The sequence below is a fragment of the Haliotis cracherodii genome, unplaced genomic scaffold (assembly GCF_022045235.1).
Source record: "Haliotis cracherodii isolate W230 unplaced genomic scaffold, xgHalCrac1.p SCAF_8, whole genome shotgun sequence".
NCBI classification, from domain to species: Eukaryota; Metazoa; Mollusca; class Gastropoda; order Lepetellida; family Haliotidae; genus Haliotis; species Haliotis cracherodii.
The window spans coordinates 4124489-4149160 of NW_027266341.1; the positions used below are offsets into that span (position 1 = coordinate 4124489).

The 24672-nt window shown below is 42.6% G+C and overlaps 1 protein-coding gene across 1 annotated transcript in view; it reads left to right on the forward strand.

Moving 5' to 3' along the window:
* The window catches only part of LOC139449348 (gem-associated protein 5-like), a 193904-nt gene that overhangs the window by 121695 nt on the left and 47537 nt on the right, over window positions 1–24672 (forward strand). The window contains exon 18 of the mRNA XM_071230671.1: window positions 9589–9684. Within this exon, the coding sequence (XP_071086772.1) occupies window positions 9589–9684 (96 nt within the window). The remainder of the gene's footprint in view (window positions 1–9588; window positions 9685–24672) is intronic.

Genomic DNA, 24672 nt, shown 5'->3' on the forward strand with positions numbered 1-24672 from the left:
ATCATGAGGTTATTTGAGACCAAGCTCGTCTATTAACCCATTTTCCCTTTCACAGTATCGGTATTTAACAAATTTAGATTTTTTTCGTGGTATCAGACGGAAACCAGTCATTTAACTCCAAAGCTGAAGCCACACCTCATGGGATGATGATTGTGTGAATTATGAGTGTTCGACCAAATGAATGTGATTGCGAACGGGGATAATATTTGCCTTGAATTTGACCATAAGTGCCTTGGAAAAGACTAATGAAAAGGCCTTGAATTTGTTGAGGACAAATCTTTACCCACCCTCGGTATTCATCAGAACAGTGTTTCAGACTCTGGCTAGACTAACATTTAGTCTCTGAAATCTTATATTACACAATATCCTTCTTGACTCTAAAAATAAAAAATTCCCTATGCTGATTTGTGGAATAGAGCTAGCTTGAGCTGGCTAGACTTGCTTTTGTATGCATTTCTAGATTATTATTTTTTCATAAAATAAATATATTCCACGGTCATGGTGCAGGACTAGACTCTGGCTTGAAACCCTAAATATGGAATCTGGCCACCTTTAGAGTTCTGCTGCTGGTGTCAGCTTTGCATTATTCTGGTGGACATCTACAGACAAACTCAAACTTGTCAAACAAGCCTATAATTGAGGCTTGCTGCTATTTTAGGATTGATGGTAATGTAATATGTCTTTTATTAACCAAATTAATGGCCTACTGCTCTCTATTCATACAGTAAGATTTGTTGTCTCTGTGAAGGGATACCAAGCCAGACATTGATATTTATAGCTGAAGAATCATAGACCAGCTGATACAAAAATGTATTTTTCTAATTTTCTGTATGTGTGTCTCCACTCCTTTTGAAGAATCTTATGAAATTTGTACCTTTCATCAATCAGGTAAATTTGAAGAAACAATTTGTATTTGTATTTTTTAACGCCAGGTCAACTGTATGATGCATTACCCTATGGTGATTCTGGGTTAAAATTGGTTAGCAGTTACGTGTGCTTGTTGTATGAGCTGAGTGGTCTGTGGAGTCTTGAGATCGGCGGCTTGCTTGATCATCATGTCAGTGTGTCTTGACAGTGTGTTCATAAAGTTGACAAAAAAAGAAGGGCTGTTTGGGCCCACCAGTAACTAACTTCCCACTTCAGTCATCAATAGGAATAAAGCCAACCACTTCTCTTTGGAGAAAATGGTGTGTCCAGGACAAAGTTTTGCCAGTCATGACATTGTGGCATGCTGATCTGCCTTTAACTGACCCATCACAATATTCACCGTTTTTTTTCATACTTTGTTTCAGTAAAATACTCAGTTGTGTCTTAAAAGGCTTGACACAACCGCTATGTTGTTGATTTTCTGACAACCTTTGGGCAACCTTTGCCCATGTTGGCGTAAGATAATAGTAACAAGTGCCAATCAGACAGCCTGTTTTACGTGTCAGGTACTGCCAAAAAGCTCCTTACAGCATTATTTCAGTCAATGTGCTTAAGATGACAGTGTAATTGTGACATTGTGATGGAGCCCGCTTATCAACTTTGCACACTTCTGTATAAACACTGGTAAGATAAGCAGACTGACAAATGTTAGTGTCATAATATAATCCATGTTTAGGTTGTGATAATTCTTGCATCATTATTGAAAAAGACGTGGAAAAGACATTAATGGAATTTGGTCGTCAGGCTAGCTGACTTGGCAACAAACAAACAAACAAACAAGCAAGCAAACATTTTGAAATGAACTCGAAGTGTGAATCTCTGCTCACTGGTTTGTCTCGTCCAGGCTAAATTGTTTGCAGTCTGCCGTCATAAGTATAGCTGGAATATTGCTGAGTGCTCACTCACTCACTCACTCACTCACTCACTCACTCACTCACTCACTCACTCACTCATAGTGGCACTCATGACAAAATCAATTACCTGTGAAGATCTGGGGTAGAATACATCTTCAGCAACCCATGCTTGTCGTAAGAGGTGACTAACAGGATCGTGCGGTCAGGCTCGCTTACTTGGTTGATGCATGTCATCGTGTCCCAATTCCATGGATCGATGCTTGTGATGTCAATCACTGGATTGTCTGGTCCAGACTCGATTATTTCAAGACCACCTTCATATAGCTGGAATATTGCTGAGTGTGGCGTTAAACAACATACATCAAACAAAATCAATACTTAGAAAAAGAATATTTGATTAGATAGGATCTTTAGATGGATAAATGTTGTTGATAAAGTCATTCTGTGTTATTTCCCAATCAGGAGAAATATCATGTGCCTGGTGTGGGTATGTTTATGTTTTGGTGACGGCAGGAAGCAAACACCATGGCTGTAAGCACTGGAAGTGAGGTCAGGACAATGTCAGGGAGCTGTTGGTGTACTCTATATATAGCCCTGCTTCACACTAAGGTTGAAGTGGAAAGTATTTTTAGACTACCCACTTAACTCTGTTACACTGCAAAGAAATACTGATCCCAAAACACTTAGAATAAGACGCCAGTGTTGAGATGAAGGATGGCAGTTGGAACTACTGCCTATTTCTGAAGCATTCCAGGCTTTATCGGCCCAGAGAAGAATTAGATTTAGATAAACTCCAGTCTTAAGAACTCCTCTATGTTTGCGTGTACGGTCCTAGTTACACTGAAGCAGTCACATTCAGGATTGTTGCACTTGTCTTGTGGTGTTCTTCTGTACTATATATAACATGTGATTTAGTTTTGTTTCAAGTTTCACAGGTACCATATATTGTGTAAAATTCTTGTCTGGTAAATAAGCAAATGTTTGTTTGGTTTTTAGTTCTAAAACAGTTAATATTTTTTGGAGTTGGAGAGGGCAGACATATTTGACAGGCATCAACAGAGGATCAGTTGGTCAGATGACAGGCATCAACAGAGGATCTGTCGGTCACAATGGCTGCTGGATGATGCCAGGTCCTTGCAGATCAATGACTTTACGGCAGTTGTTACACATTTATATTTGTAATGATGAATCGTTGATGCTTTTAGGTACATGGAGAAATATAGTCAGACTTCAGTTTGACTGGCAGTATAAGAGTACACCTACATACATTACATGTGTAATATATTCAAGTGGTGCGATGCTAGACATAATGTTGAATGGCATATAAATGAAGACATTGGAACTGTTTGTAATTCATACACCTATGTTGTGCACGCCATCCACTGAATTTGAGTGCATGACTGGGTGTTGAATATCTACATTTGCCACTTTGTACCTGACTTGAAGTACAGAGATACTATATTTGCTCTAACAAGTTTCCCAGCTCTCATTCGTTGAGGGGAAGTCGGGTAGCCTAGTGGTTAAAGACCCGGCTTCGGTTCCCGACATGAGTAAAATGTGTGAAGCCCATTTCCGGTGTCCCCCGCTGTGATATTGCTGGAACATTGCTAAAAGCGACATAAAACCATACTCACTCACTCACTCACTCACTCACTCACTCACTCACTCACTCACTCACTCACTCACTCACTCACTCACTCTTATTCGTTGAACAAGCCTCCAAACCAGGGGTGGTTAATATTTAAATTACAGTGCTGAATAAGCTACTCACTAATAAATTGACATACAATAGAATTTTATGTTCTTGATTTATTTCAAAATATTTATTCCAGGGAAAAGTATTTCAAAAATAACATACCTGGTGCTTATTGTGTTGTACACTGCTTCATACCTGTGTCGGGGCACAGGTGGCCCAGTCGTCTAAGACGCTGCGATTCGCTGTGCAGAGTTGCGTCCCTTGGGCACGCCAGAAACCTATGATTGTGGGTTCGAATCCCAGTTCGCCCCAATTATGTTTTTAGGTTTGTCAGCACCATACCTGTGCTCGTGGGTTTCACCGAAGTGGTAAACGTCTAAGACCTGCGGCACTTCGGGCTTTCCTCCCACATTAAGCTGACATGGCGCGATATAACTGGAATACTGTTAAAAGTGGCGTTAAACCCAACTCACTCACTCACTCACACCTGTGTCATTGAACACTACACATTGCATCTAATTTCACACTCATTTTAGTTCTTGATGGGAACTATCTTGCCAATACAGATGCTGAGGAATGTTTGCAATGCTGTATACAGGTATTGTGTATTAGGTTTAGAAGGAGGCATTGGGGTAGGCAAAGATTAATATATCCAAGGAAGGGCCACTTTATACATGTGATGGAAGAATGATGAGACGTATTTATGTGATAGTTGATCCCTGAGTCAGAGATGTATTAAACAGCAAGACATGGGTGTTCCCATCTGTAAATGATGAGACATATCTACATAATGGTTGTTCCCTGAGTCAGAGATGTATTAAACAGCAAGACATGGGTGTTCTCATCTGTAAATGATGAGACATATCTACATAATGGTTGTTCCCTGAGTCAGAGATGTATTAAACAGCAAGACATGGGTGTTCCCATCTGTAAATGATGAGACATATCTACATAATGGTTGTTCCCTGAGTCAGAGATGTATTAAACAGCAAGACATGGGTGTTCCCATCTGTAAATGATGAGACATATCTACATAATGGTTGTTCCCTGAGTCAGAGATGTATTAAACAGCAAGACATGGGTGTTCTCCCACCTGTAAATGATGAGACATATCTACATAATGGTTGATCCCTGAGTCAGAGATGTATTAAACAGCAAGACATGGGTGTTCTCCGGCCGTAAATGATGAGACATATCTACATAATGGTTGTTCCCTGAGAGGTGCCATATTTTCTTGAGTATAGTGACACCCAAGTATAATTTAAAATAATAATAACCCTAATCATAGCACGTGATCATGAGAACTGCATGTTGACATAGATTTGTCAAACTACAACAAATATGACTTTTAACGATTCAAAGTATGGCATTTATCATATATGTATCCATTCTCTGTCAACTAAAGTTCGTTTCAAGGCGTCAATAGCAGTAATCTGACCGTGGTTGCTGTAAATAAGGGTGAGTTGTGCGATCTTATTTCGCATCTCACACGATTTCACCGAAATTAATTAAAAGGAATTTTGAATGAAATAAATCAAATAAGTTACAAACATAAGTCCGGATATACAATGAACACTTTGTATAACCAGACAGTGTAATTACAAAATGATTCTGTGTACTCCTGTACAGATTTGTTGACATGGTGTTTCAGGTGTTATATGCTCACAGTAATGTCTTTACATTGGGGGGAAAACCCATCAAACCTCATTATGGCATGTTTAATGCTCACCCCTGCTCACTCACAGCTGTGACTACCACAGACATGACAGCCATCTAACACAGTCCGTGGACCACAGACATGACAGCCATCTAACACTGTCTGTGAACCACAGACATGACAGCCATCTAACACAGTCCGTGGACCACAGACATGACAGCCATCTAACACAGTCCGTGGACCACAGACATGACAGACATCTAACACTGTCCGTGGACCACAGACATGACAGCCATCTAACACTGTCCGTGGACCACAGACATGACAGCCATCTAACACTGTCTGTGAACCACAGACATGACAGCCATCTAACACTGTCCGTGGACCACAGACATGACAGCCATCTTACACTGTCTGTGGACCACAGACATGACAGCCATCTAACACTGTTCGTGGACCACAGACATGACAGCCATCTAACACTGTTCGTGGACCACAGACATGACAGCCATCTAACACAGTCCGTGGACCACAGACATGACAGCCATCTAACACAGTCCGTGGACCACAGACATGACAGCCATCTAACACTGTCCGTGGACCACAGACATGACAGCCATCTAACACAGTCCGTGGACCACAGACATGACAGCCATCTAACACAGTCCGTGGACCACAGACATGACAGCCATCTAACACAGTCCGTGGACCACAGACATGACAGCCATCTAACACAGTCCGTGGACCACAGACATGACAGCCATCTAACACTGTCCATGGACCACAGACATGACAGCCATCTAACACTGTCCATGGACCACAGACATGACAGCCATCTAACACTGTCCATGGACCACAGACGTGACAGCCATCTAACACAGTCCGTGGACCACAGACATGACAGCCATCTTACACTGTCTGTGGACCACAGACATGACAGCCATCTAACAATGTTCGTGGACCACAGACATGACAGCCATCTTACACTGTCCATGGACCACAGACATGACAGCCATCTAACACTGTCCATGGACCACAGACGTGACAGCCATCTAACACAGTCCGTGGACCACAGACATGACAGCCATCTTACACTGTCTGTGGACCACAGACATGACAGCCATCTAACAATGTTCGTGGACCACAGACATGACAGCCATATAACACAGTCCATGGACCACAGACATGACAGCCATCTAACACAGTCCATGGACCACAGACATGACAGCCATCTAACACTGTCCATGGACCACAGACATGACAGCCATCTAACACTGTCCATGGACCACAGACATGACAGCCATCTAACACAGTCCGTGGACCACAGACATGACAGCCATCTTACACTGTCTGTGGACCACAGACATGACAGCCATCTAACAATGTTCGTGGACCACAGACATGACAGCCATCTTACACTGTCCATGGACCACAGACATGACAGCCATCTAACACTGTCCATGGACCACAGACGTGACAGCCATCTAACACAGTCCGTGGACCACAGACATGACAGCCATCTTACACTGTCTGTGGACCACAGACATGACAGCCATCTAACAATGTTCGTGGACCACAGACATGACAGCCATATAACACTGTCCGTGGACCACAGACATGACAGCCATCTAACACTGTCCGTGGACCACAGACATGACAGCCATCTAACACAGTCCGTGGACCACAGACATGACAGCCATCTAACACTGTCCGTGGACCACAGACATGACAGCCATCTAACACTGTCCGTGGACCACAGACTTGACAGCCATCTTACACTGTCCGTGGACCACAGACATGACAGCCATCTTACACTGTCCGTGGACCACAGACATGACAGCCATCTAACACTGTCCGTGGACCACAGACATGACAGCCATCTAACACTGTCCGTGGACCACAGACATGACAGCCATCTTACACAGTCCGTGGACCACAGACTTGACAGCCATCTTACACTGTCCGTGGACCACAGACTTGACAGCCATTTAACACTGTCCGTGGACCACAGACATGACAGCCATCTGCCACTGTCCATGGACCACAGACATGACAGCCATCTAACACTGTACATGGACCACAGATTTATGCATCAGTAATAACTATTTCCATCCGTGTATATACATGATCAATACTAATTACATCAACACAGTAGATTTTTCAAGCAGCATCTTGACCTGTGAGTGATGTGTTACTGTATTTCGTAATTATCTTGTAACACCTTGCTATAACTTTTCCTTCACAAAATTGATTATACTTTCTAATTATATGCGAGTGCCTGTGGACTTGCGGTAGAGTGTGTACGGAGAGCAGACCAGGGTCTTACGGCATGGTATCTCAGTGTGCTTGCACTATACAATGTGCATTAGTCTAGAGAAGTAAAAGCAGCCACACACATGTGCCTGCATGTCACTATATAAGTGCAATAATCTTGGACGCAATGTTAAACCTTATCTCACCTCATCTCACCTAGTTATATGCTAGATAGAATTAGTTGCAAATGCTTCATTATGGGAAATATCAACATTGTTAATCACTTCGACTAAGTTGTTGTTTCCCATATAAACCAACTACTTCGAATGAGTCTTCCCTAGTCCTCGCTGACTTTGTTTCTTATAGTAGTATGTGGCATAGCACATGTTAAAGAGATGCATGTGAGAATGCGGGTGCATGACTGTCAAGGTTGTCTGTGTTTAGGAGATTCATAGAATGTGGCGTAGATGTAACCAGTGATGCACTTAGTAACCTGTAAACAATCTGTACTGCCTGTTGTCTGTGGCCAATTAGGGTGGTCCTATGAGGCGGCTGAGCAGGGTGGCCAACTAGGGTGGCCCGTTGAGGTGGCCAACTAGGGTGGCCTGTTGAGGTGGCTGAGTAGGGTGGCCCGTTGAGGTGGCTGAGTAGGGTGGCCCGTTGAGGTGGCTGAGCAGGGTGGCCCGTTGAGGTGGCTGAGCAGGGTGGCCCGTTGAGGTGGCTGAGCAGGGTGGCCCGTTGAGGTGGCTGAGCAGGGTGGCCCGTTGAGGTGGCTTAGTAGGGTGGCCCGTTGAGGTGGCTGAGTAGGGTGGCCCGTTGAGGTGGCTGAGTAGGGTGGCCCGTTGAGGTGGCTGAGCAGGGTGGCCCGTTGAGGTGGCTGAGTAGGGTGGCCCGTTGAGGTGGCTGAGTAGGGTGGCCCGTTGAGGTGGCTGAGTATGGTGGCCCGTTGAGGTGGCTAAGTAGGGTGGCCCGTTGAGGTGGCTGAGTAGGGTGGCCCGTTGAGGTGGCCAACTAGGGTGGTCCATTGAGGTGGCTGAGTAGGGTGGCCAACTAGGGTGGTCCATTGAGGTGCCTGAGGAGGGTGGCCCGTTGAGGTGGCTGAGCAGGGTGGCCCGTTGAGGTGGCTGAGTAGGATGGCCAACTAGGGTGGCCCGTTGAGGTGGCTGAGCAGGGTGGCCCGTTGAGGTGGCTGAGTAGGATGGCCAACTAGGGTGGCCCGTTGAGGTGGCTGAGCAGGGTGGCCCGTTGAGGTGGCTGAGTAGGATGGCCAACTAGGGTGGCCCGTTGAGGTGGCTGAGCAGGGTGGCCAACTAGGGTGGCCCGTTGAGGTGGCTGAGCAGGGTGGCCCGTTGAGGTGGCTGAGCAGGGTGGCCCATTGAGGTGGCCCATTGAGTTGAACGATCTACCTTAAATTACTAACACTCCTGATTGCTCTACTTATCGTTCAGATATACAGGAGCAGCACATGACACACCGGTTCATTTAAAGCAATGTTAACTGCCCCTCAGTTCAGTCATATGGATAATGGCTCTGTTAGAACGATACACCTGATGTGGTCCCATGGTACAACATATCAAAGCAAATATACTACTCAATAGAAATTAAAATACACTCGATTCACTCATGTGACTACAGTTAAGCTGTCATGTCTTCTGGATAATTGTTCCATTAGATGCACCTCATGTGGTCCCATAGTATAAATGTGAAAGTACTACTCCAGGGGTAGAAACTAACAGTTTTAGTCCACTAGTCCTTATAATGATAACATATAGCAAAACCAATAATAATGGCAAATTTCTTCTAGTCCTTATCAATTGGGCAGTTTGGCAAGGACTTCAGGACCAGTGCAAATTTCTAATAGATTTAGTTATTAAACACCCAATTTCTTCATGTGACTAAGTTCTTTTGTGTAGTATATTTGCACTCATGTCATTTATTCCATGTATAACTTGCGCATGCAAGCCAACAGCCCACTTCGGCAATCGGGTTTTTCCTCAACAGCATATGTTTAAACCTCATGCAATATGTGTGTACACAGATATAAATACTTGCACACGCCTGTTCTATGATGTAAGGACTTTGTCCTAACCAGATTGTCGCTAGGTAGAGGTCCAGAGATCTCGTTCAATTACATTTTGGATTAGGACATAGATGTCTGATATCCATCTGTATGCAGTAATAGTGTGTCTGCTGGTTTTCAGATCAGGACGCAGATCCCCATGTCGAGGATGACGACAGTGTCCATCTGGGATTGTTTACTGATCGCCGAGGAACATACAGATGTCTCAACAGAGAAGGTGAGTTATATAACCTGTCACTAAGTGAGGTATTGTTCTCTTTGTTATTTCTCAACTAACTCTTTTTTACAGTAACAGATGTCTGTTGTCTGAGAAGCTTTGACTAATAGTATGTCCATACTGAAGCATCAAAATGTGACGATTTTGGTGCTGAGGGACTGGTCATTTACTATGGGCAGGGGTGGTCGTAAAAATGTTACATGTTTGTGGGGTAGGAGGTGGTGGCAGAAACAAATGTTACATAGATAGAGGTTGATCAGATAAGACTAAACATGGTGTATGATGATGTGTTAAACGTCTCAAGGACATGACCTGGTCATAAATCTGTTGGCCACACCCACCCAGCCTGTTCCAAACACCTGGAGAACAAGTTGGAGGACTTGAGTTGTACGTCACACACATTAACCACCTCCAGCAACTCCCGTTAAGTTCTTCATGTGACTTTGCAGTTGTCAAATTTCAGTCTTTGGGAGCTCTTTCTCCGAGATGTATATATTAATCCCAAACACATTCAGATTTCTTTAAAAACTGATTGCATTTCTTCACAGTAAATATGGCTTATTATGTTAACATGTTTTAATCAATTAGTATAGATTATTCCAGATCAAGTGATGTCAAGATCAGCTGCACAAATAAACATTGCAGTCTCTCTATATATAAACTACTCAAAAGAAGTTAAGGATCATCCGATTCTTTCATATTGGTAATGTTAATCTGTCTTCGCATGAGAGATTAACTATTGTAATGTGGAAGAATCGGGTGATCCTTAACTTCTTTTGAGTAGTATATATGCACGTGGGTATTATGCAATTGACTTGATCTATACAGACTGTTGTCTGACTCAAGGTACCTGTTGATTTGTGGTGATCTAGTGGAGGGTGATACGTCTTACCCTGCAGATCACATGGATTAATGTGTCACTGCTGATGTGAGCTCATTCAGCTTTATGAATTGCTTTCATGATTTATGAGACTGAAGGCCAGTGTGCTGTAAGTTCAGTTGTATTGAGAACAGATGTGAAGTCTGAAGATTCTGTGCTGTTGCCCACAGATCGAGGAAGTAGTGTCAATTCATTTTGCCAACGCCCAACCCCATCTCGAACAATTTTGTCGTGGGTGTGGCTGCTGTGGCAGGACCACAGTGGTGTGGGTGTGGGTGTAGGTGTAGGTGTGGCTGCTGTGGCAGGACCACAGTGGTGTGGGTGTTGCTGCTGTGGCAGGACCGCAGTGGTGTGGGTGTTGCTGCTGTGGCAGGACCACAGTGGTGTGGGTGTTGCTGCTGTGGCACAGCCGCAGTGGTGTGGGTGTAGGTGTAGGTGTGGCTGCTGTGGCAGGACCACAGTGGTGTGGGTGTTGCTGCTGTGGCACAGCCGCAGTGGTGTGGGTGTAGGTGTGGCTGCTGTGGCAGGACCACAGTGGTGTGGGTGTGGCTGCTGTGGCAGGACCACAGTGGTGTGGGTGTTGCTGCTGTGGCACAGCCGCAGTGGTGTGGGTGTGGGTGTAGGTGTAGGTGTGGCTGCTGTGGCAGGACCACAGTGGTGTGGGTGTTGCTGCTGTGGCACGACCGCAGTGGTGTGGGTGTGGCTGCTGTGGCAGGACCACAGTGGTGTGGGTGTTGCTGCTGTGGCACAGCCGCAGTGGTGTGGGTGTGGGTGTAGGTGTAGGTGTGGCTGCTGTGGCAGGACCACAGTGGTGTGGGTGTTGCTGCTGTGGCACGACCGCAGTGGTGTGGGTGTGGCTGCTGTGGCAGGACCACAGTGGTGTGGGTGTTGCTGCTGTGGCACAGCCGCAGTGGTGTGGGTGTGGGTGTAGGTGTAGGTGTGGCTGCTGTGGCAGGACCACAGTGGTGTGGGTGTTGCTGCTGTGGCACAGCCGCAGTGGTGTGGGTGTGGGTGTAGGTGTAGGTGTGGCTGCTGTGGCAGGACCACAGTGGTGTGGGTGTTGCTGCTGTGGCACAGCCGCAGTGGTGTGGGTGTGGGTGTAGGTGTAGGTGTGGCTGCTGTGGCAGGACCACAGTGGTGTGGGTGTTGCTGCTGTGGCACGACCGCAGTGGTGTGGGTGTGGCTGCTGTGGCAGGACCACAGTGGTGTGGGTGTTGCTGCTGTGGCAGGACCACAGTGGTGTGGGTGTGGCTGCTGTGGCAGGACCACAGTGGTGTGGGTGTTGCTGCTGTGGCACAGCCGCAGTGGTGTGGGTGTGGGTGTAGGTGTAGGTGTGGCTGCTGTGGCAGGACCACAGTGGTGTGGGTGTTGCTGCTGTGGCACGACCGCAGTGGTGTGGGTGTGGCTGCTGTGGCAGGACAACAGTGGTGTGGGTGTGGCTGCTGTGGCAGGACCACAGTGGTGTGGGTGTGGGTGTGGCTGCTGTGGCACAACCACAGTGTGGGTGTGGGTGTGGTTGTGGCTGCTGTGGGTGTGGTTGTGGCTGCTGTGGGTGTGGGCGTGTTTGGGGTAACCCCACAGCAGGAAAGTTCAGGGACATAAGACTTTTTAAGACTTTTTTACCATTGGCTGCTGAGAATATCAGCAATTCGATTGTGAATTGGGGCACGGAAAGAAAGTATCAATTTGTTTCATTTCATTTAACAAAATAGACTATTCAACTTTTAACAGGGCATTTGTCACCATTAAATTTTCTTTGGTACATTCATGGCTGTTGTTGCTTTTCATGATGATGCATGTGTTTTATTAGACTTACTGAAAGGAACTATTTCAGCGATTAGTAATTGATGTGGATGTGCCGTCTTCATTGACAGAACAATATTACAAAGGACATGTTAGATTGCGGCTGTGGGTAATTTGAAGACCCATATGGGTACAATGTGTCAAGCTCATTTCTGGTGTCCCCAGCCGTCTTATTGCTGGAATATTGCCAAAATCTATGTAACTTGAACCATACTCACTCAGAAATATGATCGAAATTGTGACAATGAAATGGTTCATTAAAATGAACTGACATCAGACAAATATGGCCTCCGTGCCAGATACAAGTATATGGCTACAAGTACAAAAGATGATGTAGGTACTACTTTCTTTCTCATCAAAATACCATCAGTGCTACTTTACATACCGTATTCGACGTAATAAGCGCCCAGGGCGGTCTCAAAATTAGAAATAGGGGGCTCTTATTAGAATGTTATTTTGTTGAAAAAAACAGAGTTGAAAGATAAATTTCGTGGTTTATGCTGACAGCCTGATATGTTTATGCACGACAGACATATTTTTCCAGAATTAAATGCCCATAATTAAGGGTGCATATAACACACGAGTGTGTATTTTACGCGAATAAATAAGTCTTGTGTACATTGATCAATCGGAAGGGGTGCTGATTGGGATTGTTCACTAGCCAATATATTAGCAAATATCGACGTGGGCGCTTATTAGAGCGGGGCGCTTATTACGTCGAATACGGTATATTTACAGATCTAACATAGCACCATCATAAAACATACTAAAATACCAAACATCCTAGTACTATCATGGACAGTCATTTACCATATACAAAAGATGATGTAGGTACTACTTTCTTTCTCATCAAAATACCATCAGTGCTACTTTACATATATTTGCAGATCTAACATAGCACCATCTTAAAACATACTAAAATACCAAACATCCTAGTACTATCATGGACAGTCATTTACCATAAACGTGATAAAAGATTCACAAAAAATAGTCAAGTTATTGCCTGTCCTGGAGAATCACTCATTCACTACATCTCTCACGCACCATAGAAAATAGTATCATATAAATTTAACTTACACCTATTTGTATTATCGTATCTAAGACAAGGTATATATATATATACATGTTTATGCATTTAGTTGTAAACATACCTTGAAAGTAAAGAGTTTTCAAAATGTATCCACTTGCTGTCATCTGACTTGTCTTTGTCGTGATTGAGGTGCAAGTGAGGGTTAAAAAACATGCAAAGCTGACTCTAAGGAGAACAGTAGGGTCAACCAATCAACCGCAACATTTGCCCTGGCTGACACAATGGAGCCGATGGGGTTCTGACTGACCCAAGCGTAACTTATTTTAAATCTGAATGATGTTGTGTGACCTTTTCATTAAAATCTTCAAACCCCATACTGAAAACTTATACTAATTACTAAATGCTAGTATTGATACTAATACTAGCAACACCATATATACATGTACTATATACACTATATACTGGACCCGTGAAGATCCGGGGTAGAATAGGTCTTAAGCAACCCATGCTTGCCGTATAAGGTGAATATGCTTGTGGTAAGAGGCAACTGATGGGATCGGGAGGTCAGGCTCGCTGATTTGGTTGATGCATGGCATCATGTCCCATTGCGTGGATCGATGCTCATGATATCAATCACTGGATTGTCTGGTCCAGACTCGATTATTTACAGACCGCCATCATATAGCTGAAATATTGCTGAGTGTGGCATTAAACAACAACCAACCAACCTATATACTGATAACTATAGATGCTAGTCGTGATACTAATACTAGCAATTATCAACACTATCATATGCATGTATACTACTCAAAAGAAGTTAAGGATCACCTGATTCTTTCATATTACAATAGTTAATCTCTCATGCCATGACAGATTAACATTACCAATATGAAAGAATCGGGTGATCCTTAACTTCTTTTGAGTAGTATACTATATACTAACAACCAAATATGCTTACTCTTCTCGAGGTGACACAATAACATCAAATCTGGGACTGCCACATTATGAAATTTCGTATTTGTGTAGTGTGTTTATAGACACATGTTCTGTGGATATTTTTTGTAAAATGTTAGATTAAATTTATTTTGACCATGCTCTTGAATTCTCCCATGATGCATTTTTTATTCTGAAATTGCCAGACTCAGGAAGCTGAACTCCGACGCATCATATTTTGTTTAAATGATGAGATTGTAGTGAAGGTTTTTCTGACGTATTTCGGCAGAAAATATTAAAATATGAACTTTTGTAAAATGACTGTCTCAGTTAAGCTTTAAATTGTTGGCTGTTCGTACAGATGAGCTTTAGTGTCATGGTATTTTAGTTCCATTTTTACAGGGTAAACATCTCTCCTCCCTCACTCACTCACTCACTCACTCACTCACTCACTCACTCACTCACTCACTCACTCACTGTAGTTCAGTGCTACAACATGGTGACATATTGGCCTCCTTCAAGCCAGTTTTACAGCAGGCAGAATGTAGACAGTCACGGAGACTATGAACATAATCTTGATAACACTCCTCCGGTCTGGCAGATAACGACATTGAAGGAGCTCAACTTTCAGTCGGTCAAGGATCTTCCAGGTCATGCAAATATTCTCCCGTCAGACCCTCTTTGTTAGGTGGAGAATATTACATTGTTGTGAGATTCTTGCTAAAGGTAGGGGCCCTCACCATTTTGGCGCCATAGGCATCCATTTTGTATCTGTCCTTTTAGTAATGTTCTAAACTATTTGGTAAAGATTTTATAACGATAGCCAACATTGACATAGAGCACTTCTTAAAGAGAGACATGCAGCCGAGACTGTCTGTTTCTAGTCAGATTATATACATGGTAGTTAGAGCAATTTCCTAAGCTGAGGCATCTTGTCTCTGTGTAAATTAGCATTCATTAACTGATTCATTAGCAGACATTCAAAGTGGGTTTTCAAGGAGTGGAATCAAACTTTCTTGGGCAGCTAATTTACCCATGGTAAGTCTTCCTTCAGTATAAAGTGGAATGACCTATATCACTTTCAGCCTTCTTTTAATTCTATCAATTCATGACATGACAGTTTTAAGTGTGACAGTCTTTAACTTCCCTCACTCATTCAATAAATTTGACATCACTTCCCCTTTTCAACTTCAGTCTCAATCTCATGCTCCTCACTGCGATACCCCATTCGCGGGACCTGTGAAGATCCGGGATTGAATATGTCTTCAGCAACCCATGCTTGTCGTAACAGGGGACTATGCTCGTCATCAATCCCAATTGCGTGGATCGATGCTCATGATATTAATCACTGGATTGTCTGGTCCAGACTTGATTATTTTCAGACTGCCGTCATATAGCTGGACTATTGATGAATGCGGCGTTAAACAACAAACCAACCAACCAACCCCATTCGCGGAGCTCTCTATACTATTGCTGCAACCAGTCAAACCTCCCCACTGTGAGTTGAACTCACAACCGACTGACTGTTATGTTTACTTTTCCCCCAGCTAAGTTATTTTATTTGTTTGTTAATTTGAAATTTCATTTCATTTCAACAGATATGTAATTGGTAGGGAAAGAATGTAGGGGAGGGGGAGAGGAGCTGTGAGTTTTTCCATTATTCTGCCATCTTGAACCAATCTGATTAAACAAAAACAAAAACGTAAATTCATCTTGGAAATAGAAAACCTTTTCAAAACTATTCCAAAACACACATACACACGAACATAAATGTCACTACATGGAGTTAGAGAGCAAATTTCAAGATTCTTGTAATTGCTGCATTCATACAGATGCCAGCGGTTACCGGGATGGTAAGAAAGGTGTCACACGCTGGGAAGGAGCTGGTCTAAGGTCATAGCAAGCAAGTGGACACAGGTGGCCCAGTTGTCTAAGGCGCCGCGATTCGCTGCGCAGAGTTGCGTCCCTTGGGCACGCTAGAAACCTATGATTGTGGGTTCGAATCCCGAATCGCCCCGATTATGTTTCTAGGTTTGTCAGCACCATACCTGTGCTCGTGGGTTTCACCAAAGTGGTAAACGTCTGAGACCTGCCTCACTTTGTGCTTTCCTCCTACATTAAGCTGACACGCCTTGATATAACTGGAATACTGTTAAAAGTGGCTCACTCACTCAGATAACTCTGATCATACTTCAGTTGTGTGATTTAATTTTGTGACAACAGTGAACCTTGGGTTTATTCATCATCACTTGGATTTGGCCCAAACTATAACGTGAGAAAGAGGACGTTTCAGCCCTGAACTCCCAAATTGAACATGCCTTAATTGCGATGACATTCTTGTATAAGTATTCAGACAAGGTTCTGAGTGACAGTTATACCAAGTGAGGCTGAGCAAGCAATTTCTTACTTTACATGAACTGCCATTGCATGTTAATTGACGATTCCATAGAAATGTTTCTGACGTTAAAAAATGAAACCCCAAACCCAGTTCAATTCTGGTGTTTGTTCTGTTGCTAGGCACAAATGACATATGGTAAAATCTCATCTCATGGGTCGTGTTCATATTGCTTGGCAAATAGTCATTATTGCTTGTACAAGACCCACGTCGTGAAACCTTCCGCTGTTTTCCTCCACTGTTTTTCTGCACTGTCCATGCACACATCAGGACAAGGTGATTCTGACTGATGGGCAATGCATGCTATGTGTCAGCATAGAGGCTTAATTCAGTTAGGTGTCGAGCTGCACCAATACTGTTGGCAATACTCACATTTTGTACACTTAGAAGCCACATCACAGGGCCTTAATCATATTAACTGTAAATAATAGTACATCATCGTTCAGAGATTGTTGCTTACGGTAGGCTGCTCACCATTTGCAGTCCATCGACATCCATTTAGTACCTGTCTTAAAGTAAGGCTGTAAATATTCAGTAAGTGTATTATCTAATTATTGCCAACGTGGACAATGCACTTTACTTTGGTAATGAGGATAAGGACCTTGCTTGTATTATTAATATCCTGGAATTATATGGCAACTTATAGCCTGTGATGTCGTACTATTCTTGAGTGAGTATTATGCCTTGTACTCAATATTACAACTATTTTACATTGGCCTGTTAATCTGGACCAGAGAATCAATTAGTTGTATAACAAGCAAACAAAACTTGATGCCATCATTCTAGCACCGTTAAACAACACACAAAGAACAGCCCAAATCTCTTTCAGTGTTTGAGTTTTTGTGATGTCCTTCCTCAAATCGGAAGGTGGCACACAGGCCAGTCAGTGTGGAAACAGGTTGAATCAGTCTTGATACATAGCTGCATACAGTGTGACACATATATGTCACTTTGACTGGCAGTTGAGCACAGTTCTACAAACTGTAGTTTCTTTTTCGTTTAGACAAAAGCGATTATCCTGCTTAGAATAAACATCTGTTTCCTTCTGATTGGGTATCTCCCAAGAGTGTGTTTATGTTGGCGATCGTTGCTTTGAAAATGTTCCTGCCTTCAGGTGCTTGTTGTAATTAAGATTGCATTCTAGTTCACTCATTACTTGAAGAACTCTCAAGCTGTACCTGGCAACAGTTTATATGAAGAACTATCAAGCTGTACCTGGCAACAGTTTACTTGAAGAACTCTCAAGCTGTACTTGCCAACGGTTTATATGAAGAACTCTCGAGCTGTACCTGGCAACAGTTTACTTGAAGAACTCTCAAGCTGTATCTGGCAACAGTTTATATGAAGAACTGTCGAGCTGTACCTTGCAACAGGTTACTTGAAGAACTCTCAAGCTGTACTTGGCAACAGTTTATATGAAGAACTCTCTAGCTGTACATTGCAACAGGTTACTTGAAGAACTCTTGAGCTGTACCTGGCAACAGTTTATATGAAGAACTCTCGAGCTGTACCTTGCAACAGGTTACTTGAAGAACTCTCGAGCTGTACCTGGCAACAGTTTATATGAAGAACTCTCAAGCTGTACCTGGCAATGGTTTACTTGTAGCTTCCCTGATGTTGAGCAGGAGGGACTAAAGAGGTCATGGTAGACATCATGCTAAGCATTTCTATTGAAAAGGATAGTTATGCAATTGCCAGACACAGGAAACTGAGAATCCATTTCGTGATACTTTCTGTTTTTCTAAAATTTGTAGCTATATTGGTATGGAGGACATAGACCAAGGTAATCAGGCTACATAATGTGGTCTGAAGAATTACATCCCTTGAACATGCCAGGATCTTGTGATAGTTGGTTTGAATTCCAGATTTATCCTGATTATGTTCTGTGGTGCTTTGGCACTATGTTTGTGCTTGTGGGTTTCACCAAAGGGGTATACATCTGAGACCTGCGTCACTGAGGGCAGCTCCATCCGCTAATGGTAGAGCGTCTGCCTGAAGAGTGGAAGGTCAGGGGTATCGCCCCCTCCACGCGTCAAACCGGATGATGTTAAAAGATGGTATTTGTTGTTACCCTGCCTGACGCTCGGCTTCAAGGACTAAAACAAGGACTGGTCGACTCGGAGTCAGTACACTGCCTGTGTAGGGTATTCATGTTACACTGAGGCATGGAATATCAGTGGGCTACCACTATGATATTAGCTATAGTCCCGACGAGTGCAAGCAGCTCCAAACACACACACACATGCATGCACGTCGCTATGTAAGTGCAACAATCTTGAATGTGACTTTATACCCCTCACCTCACCTGAAATATGTTCAACGTAGCAGTAATAAACACGACCCACTCTCATGTTGTGCCTTGAATGCAGTATTGACTGAGCCACCAACAAGCATATTGAATGGTCACTCCCTTAACAAATTAGGAAAACAAATGCAACTTTCAGTCTTGACCTTGTCAAGGGTATGTTGGAGGAAAGATTTTATTTTTCCACGTCAGAATTTGGCTTGTAGGTATGAAGTTGGTAATTGCAGAAAGTCCTAGCATAGTTCTCAACACCTGCTTATTGACATGATTAAACTTATGGGCAACAGATGTGATGAGGATTTGGTCAGTTTCCCTGCAAAACATCTATTTTGAGACAAAAACATATTTCCTCATCCCGAGGCCGCTTCAAATTACTCCTGAAGAACCTCTTCTTACAAACACAGGCACATGGCATTTCATCATTCTCTACATCAGTGGTACGTGGTCCAATCAGTGTTTCATGTACTGTGTCATATATACCCTCATTGTGGTACAGAGCCTAATGGCTTAATGTAAAACCTAATGCATCTGAGGACGATGATACTCAGCCAAATGATATCAATTATGTTAGAAATGGTGACACAGAGCTTGGCAGTGGTGAAAAACTGACTTGAGGATTTCTATATATAGAGACTTACAATGTTATTTGTAGAAGAGGGCAATAATATCCACTGCACAGTGAGCTGTGTGTAGAGGACAGTGGCAACACACCAGCATGTGATCTAGGTAATTATTGATGTAAGCAAGAGCCCAGGACAGTTAAGATGCCCCTTTATCTGCTGCTGGATCATGCAGTATATCTCTGTCTTCCCTGTATGTCTCAGTGTATGTGTATTTATTGTGCATTAAGTATCAGCAGCATCTAGATTGGCTTCATTTATATATGATGCAGGAGGCTGGATGATGTTTGTGATCCGATCAATGGATACAGAATCAGCCTGTGCCAACAATTTTGAGTCTGGTAGTTCATGGCCCTTTTTACTGTTCAGTAGAACAGTTATACAGATAGTATTAGCTTAGATTACCAGACCAAACAGAATTGGACAAAACTCTGGCTTCAGGGACTTGTGGTAGTTAGAGTCATCAACTGTTTATATGATGTTCTTCTGATGAGATATATACATGTATATCAAACACATGGAAAGAGGACTGTATATCCCCTGGTGTGGTATATCTTACAGATGTATAGAGGACTGTATCCCATGGTGTGGTATATCTTACAGATGGATAGAGGACTGTATGTAGAGGTGTGGTATTGCATATGGAGGACACTGTATATCATATGGAAAAATATATATACCTCCAGATGATATATATCATATATAAAGCTGTATAATATATCATCTGATATATAACATATGGAGGATATCTTGCATGTGGTATTACCCACGAAAATCTGTATAAGAATAGGTCTTCCATCAACTCATGCTTGCCATAAAAGGTGCCTTGAAATAATGCTTGTCAACTTGAACGTTATCCGGTGGTCTGGTCGCTGACTTGGTTGATGCATGTGACCTGATGCACAGTGGTAAGTCAAAATAGTCTTGACAGCAGCGAGGAAAAGTGAGGAAGACCTACCGAGTGAAGACAATCACTCTGTGAACACGGAAAGGCTATGAAACACTCAAGTTAAACGATATCCTGACATTTCTAAATGAAATGGTAGGGCAGCCTAGTGGTTCAGGTGTGTTTGCTTGTCACCCCAGAGAACCACTGGGTTTGATTCCCCACTTGGGTACAATGTAAAGAATTGGATTCCGGTGCCCCTTGCTTTGGTATTGCTAGAAGTTTGCTGCATAAAACCATATTCCCTCACTACTAGCCAATCTATCATTCCATGCTTGTCGTAAGAGGCGACTAACAGGATTGGGTGGTCAGGCTCGCTGACTTGGTTGATGCATGTCATCGATCCCAATTGCGTGGATCAATGCTCATGATATCACTGGTTTGTCTGGTTCAGACTCGATTATTTACAGACCGCTCTCATATAGTTTGAATATTGCTGAGTGTGGTGTTAACCAACAATCAAACAAACAAACAAACCAATCTATCATTCCAAACACCGTCTCAATCCACTGTGACCACATGCTACCCATTTCATATTGGCAACTGTGCAATACCCTATTAAACAAGCATCACTCATTATAAAGATGGCAGAGAATGAATAAATATAGCATTAATACCATTATTTGACATACATAAGTAGGTTTCTTTTATGTATTGAAAGTCAACAGTGTACTTTTTAGGGCGTTTGATATTCACAATCACTGATTGGCTGATCTCTATCAATGACCAGTCAAAGTTTCCAATAATAATAATCATAATCATAATTGGCCTAGTCATATTGAGCTCATATGACCTCCCTCCGGTTCGTGCTTAAAGTGCAACACTATTACCCCGGTCAATGGATCAGTGTGCACTCAACAATCATACTCAGCTCCCTGGGGAGTATACAACCCAACCTGCCTGTTAGGCGCTAGAACATTAACCACCTTCATCCTACCGGGTACCCATTCACTGCTAGGTGAACAGAGGCACATTTCGAACCAACTCACTTAATTGCATGTGTTACATGTGCTTCAGTGTGGGGCAGGACCGAAGCCCAAGAAACTCTTAGGAGTCATGCTGTCAAACAGTCTCCCATCCAAAGGCTCTCCAAGACTGACGTTTCTTTACTTCACGGGATTTGTGCCTTGTGCGCTGTGCATAGAACTGCGTGCCATACATTAACACTGACCAAGTTACCTACAGTGAAGATATATTTTTAATACACCTCATTAAATCAGCATATCAATCAACAACATATCACAATTTGTCATTCCCTGTACAATAATAGCTTCCAATTTGATTTCTTCCAACATTTGTTTGTGAGAAAATGACAAAAGATCATTTTGATTGCAACATATGAAAAAAATTAATCGAAAATATCAGTAAAAAAGTTGATAACCATGATGAGTAATAGTGTGTTGCAATTACACTTGCACAAGTCTCTAAGGCAATACTTATTAGTTTAAATCATAATTTCTAGATTGTATAAATAATGAGAACAAGTTGTCCCTTATCTAGACTTGCTTATTATAAGGACAGAATTACTGTACACCAATGGACTTATCGTTCAGTACAGCCTTGCAGCCTTGCAGCAAGGCATTTTGATGTTTGTTATCTCACATCTGATTTATTGGAAGCGAAACGATGCAGTTTGTGTCTTCACATTATACACAGTAGAGCGTCTTCTCCTGACACGATATCCCAGATAAGGAGTAGGTCATGTACTTGATTGCATATTTTTCAAAAGAAAATATGGTATTTAAGGATGACATTTTCCCTCTTGTCATTTCAGACGTTTGTTTGTTGTTTAACGCACGCTCAGCCGTATTGTAGCAGTATGACAGTTGTCATAAAATAATCGAGACTGGACCAGACAGTCTAGTGATTGACATCATGGACATCAATCTATGCAATTGGATACAATGACATTCATTAACAAAGTCAGCGAGACTGACCACCCGATCCTGTTAGTCACCTCTTACAACAAGCATAGTCGCCTCTTATGGCAAGCATGGGTTGCTGAAGAACTATTCTAACCTGGATCTTCACGGGTGAGTTTGCCTTGGTATTCCATGCAGGTTGTTTGCCTGCACTTGTCTACATGAACTCCCACAGGTGGTCTAGACCGTGGCAAAAGGGTAATTGTTGATAATGATGATGGCTTCATGGCACATTAGGCCAGCCTAATGTGAGGCTGGCTCCACTAGACTGTTGTCTTCAAGTTATCTTGTTTGCAGACCATTGTAATTACTTGTCATTAGAGGAAGCCCGAACTGATGGCAAAGTGAGACATGTTGCCATGGAGTGCTACAGAACCAAGCCTTGTTGTCAAGTGTCTGTTGCCACTGCTCCCTCTGACCATGATGAATCTGTCATAGCTGGTTGGGGCAGCAGTTTCTTGTCTATGAGTGCACTGAAACGGTTAGACTAACATTTAGTCTCTGAAATCTTATATTACACAATATCCTTCTTGACCCTAAAAATAAAAACAATTCCCTATGCTGATTTCAGAATAGAGCTAGCTTGAGCTGGCTAGACTTGCTTTTGTATGCATTTCTAGATTATTATTTTTTCATAAAATAAATATATTCCACAGTCATGGTGCAGGACTATGAAACGGTGTGAAAATGTGTGCAACACTTTGGACAACATCTCAAAATGCTTCCCCTTAGTGGGTCATTTGGCCAATCAAGAGCTGTTGGGGACATTGTCCATCCCCCATTGTAACGCAAACTTTGACTTCTTTTCAACTGCTTGAGTTGAGTTGAGCTGAGATATTGTTTATTTGTTCTTAAGTTTGTTAGATGCATCAAATATTTGAAAGGTTTTGCAAATTAAAAAAAAAAGTATGTTTAAATTCTATGAGCAAGGAAGTTGAAACCATTGCACAGTGTAATGACTACAAATAGGTCCTGGCTTGTTCAAAGTAACCCAGTTGGCAAGCAATTTTGTCCATTGTAGACAGATTTGCAGAAGCAACATTATTTTACTTCTTTTCAAGAAATGCTTGATGGATTAAGATGAAAGTGTTTGTACTGTGGTGTTAAGAATCTCACGTTGGTTCAAATCATCAAACGTCTGTTCTTTTTTGAAGCTCTGTTGGAATTTTTACAGATTGGACAGGAGGCATTCACTTGCTGAGACTTACTATTCCAGGGCAGTGGGGGTTACCTAGTGGTTAAAGCATGTGCTTGTCACTCCGAAGACCTGAGTTGGATTCCCCACATGGTCACAATATGTCCTATTTCTGGCATCCCCACCGTGATATTGCTTGAATATTGCTAAAAGCGGTGTAAAATTATACTCAATCACTCTCACTATATCCCAAACAATTGAACAGAACTTGATTTTCAGCTTGCCGTATTAATGCCACCTTGCTATAATAACTGTAAGTGTTCATAGCATAAATATCTCACAACACTTATTATACAAGCAATTTTATCTCTTGAATAACACCCATAGATCACAAATACATTTTTAAGACCCTTTCTTAGCTTACCTGACTGGAGCTCAATGATGTCATTGCCTGCTTGTAATCAACCAAGTGAATTTTCAAAAACCCAATGAGAGATTATGGGAGATTATTGCCAGATTATGGCGCGATTGCAACACTAAAGTTTAAGACATGCATAACTTTCAGAGCCAAGGCAACTGGTAGTGATGGGGGGCACCTCTGGCATGGCATGGATCTCACGGTCCCGGTGTGGACCAGCGTCATTGTAGAAGTCATAGCTTGAATAATGGATTCACTAACATAATCTTAAGCTGTTTTACTCAATTTTCAAGCAGCTTGGACATTGATGGTAAGGTGTGCCTGTTAATTAAGCTCGATTAGATATAGGCATGTTATTCGAAAGCATTCTGCCGTTGATGATATTACGACAAACGCAGTGAGGTCAGTCAGTTGTGTGTGATTTGAGTTGAAGGTTGAAAGTGTGGAGAGTGTGGGTGGGTGGATGGTATTTATTTTTTTGGAACTGTTGATATAAACATATTTATTTCCATAAAGTGGAAGGATTGGCAAACAAGCAAATTTTGCTTATCTGATACATTTTACATATACAAATTACAATGTATTGAAAGTGACATGAGAA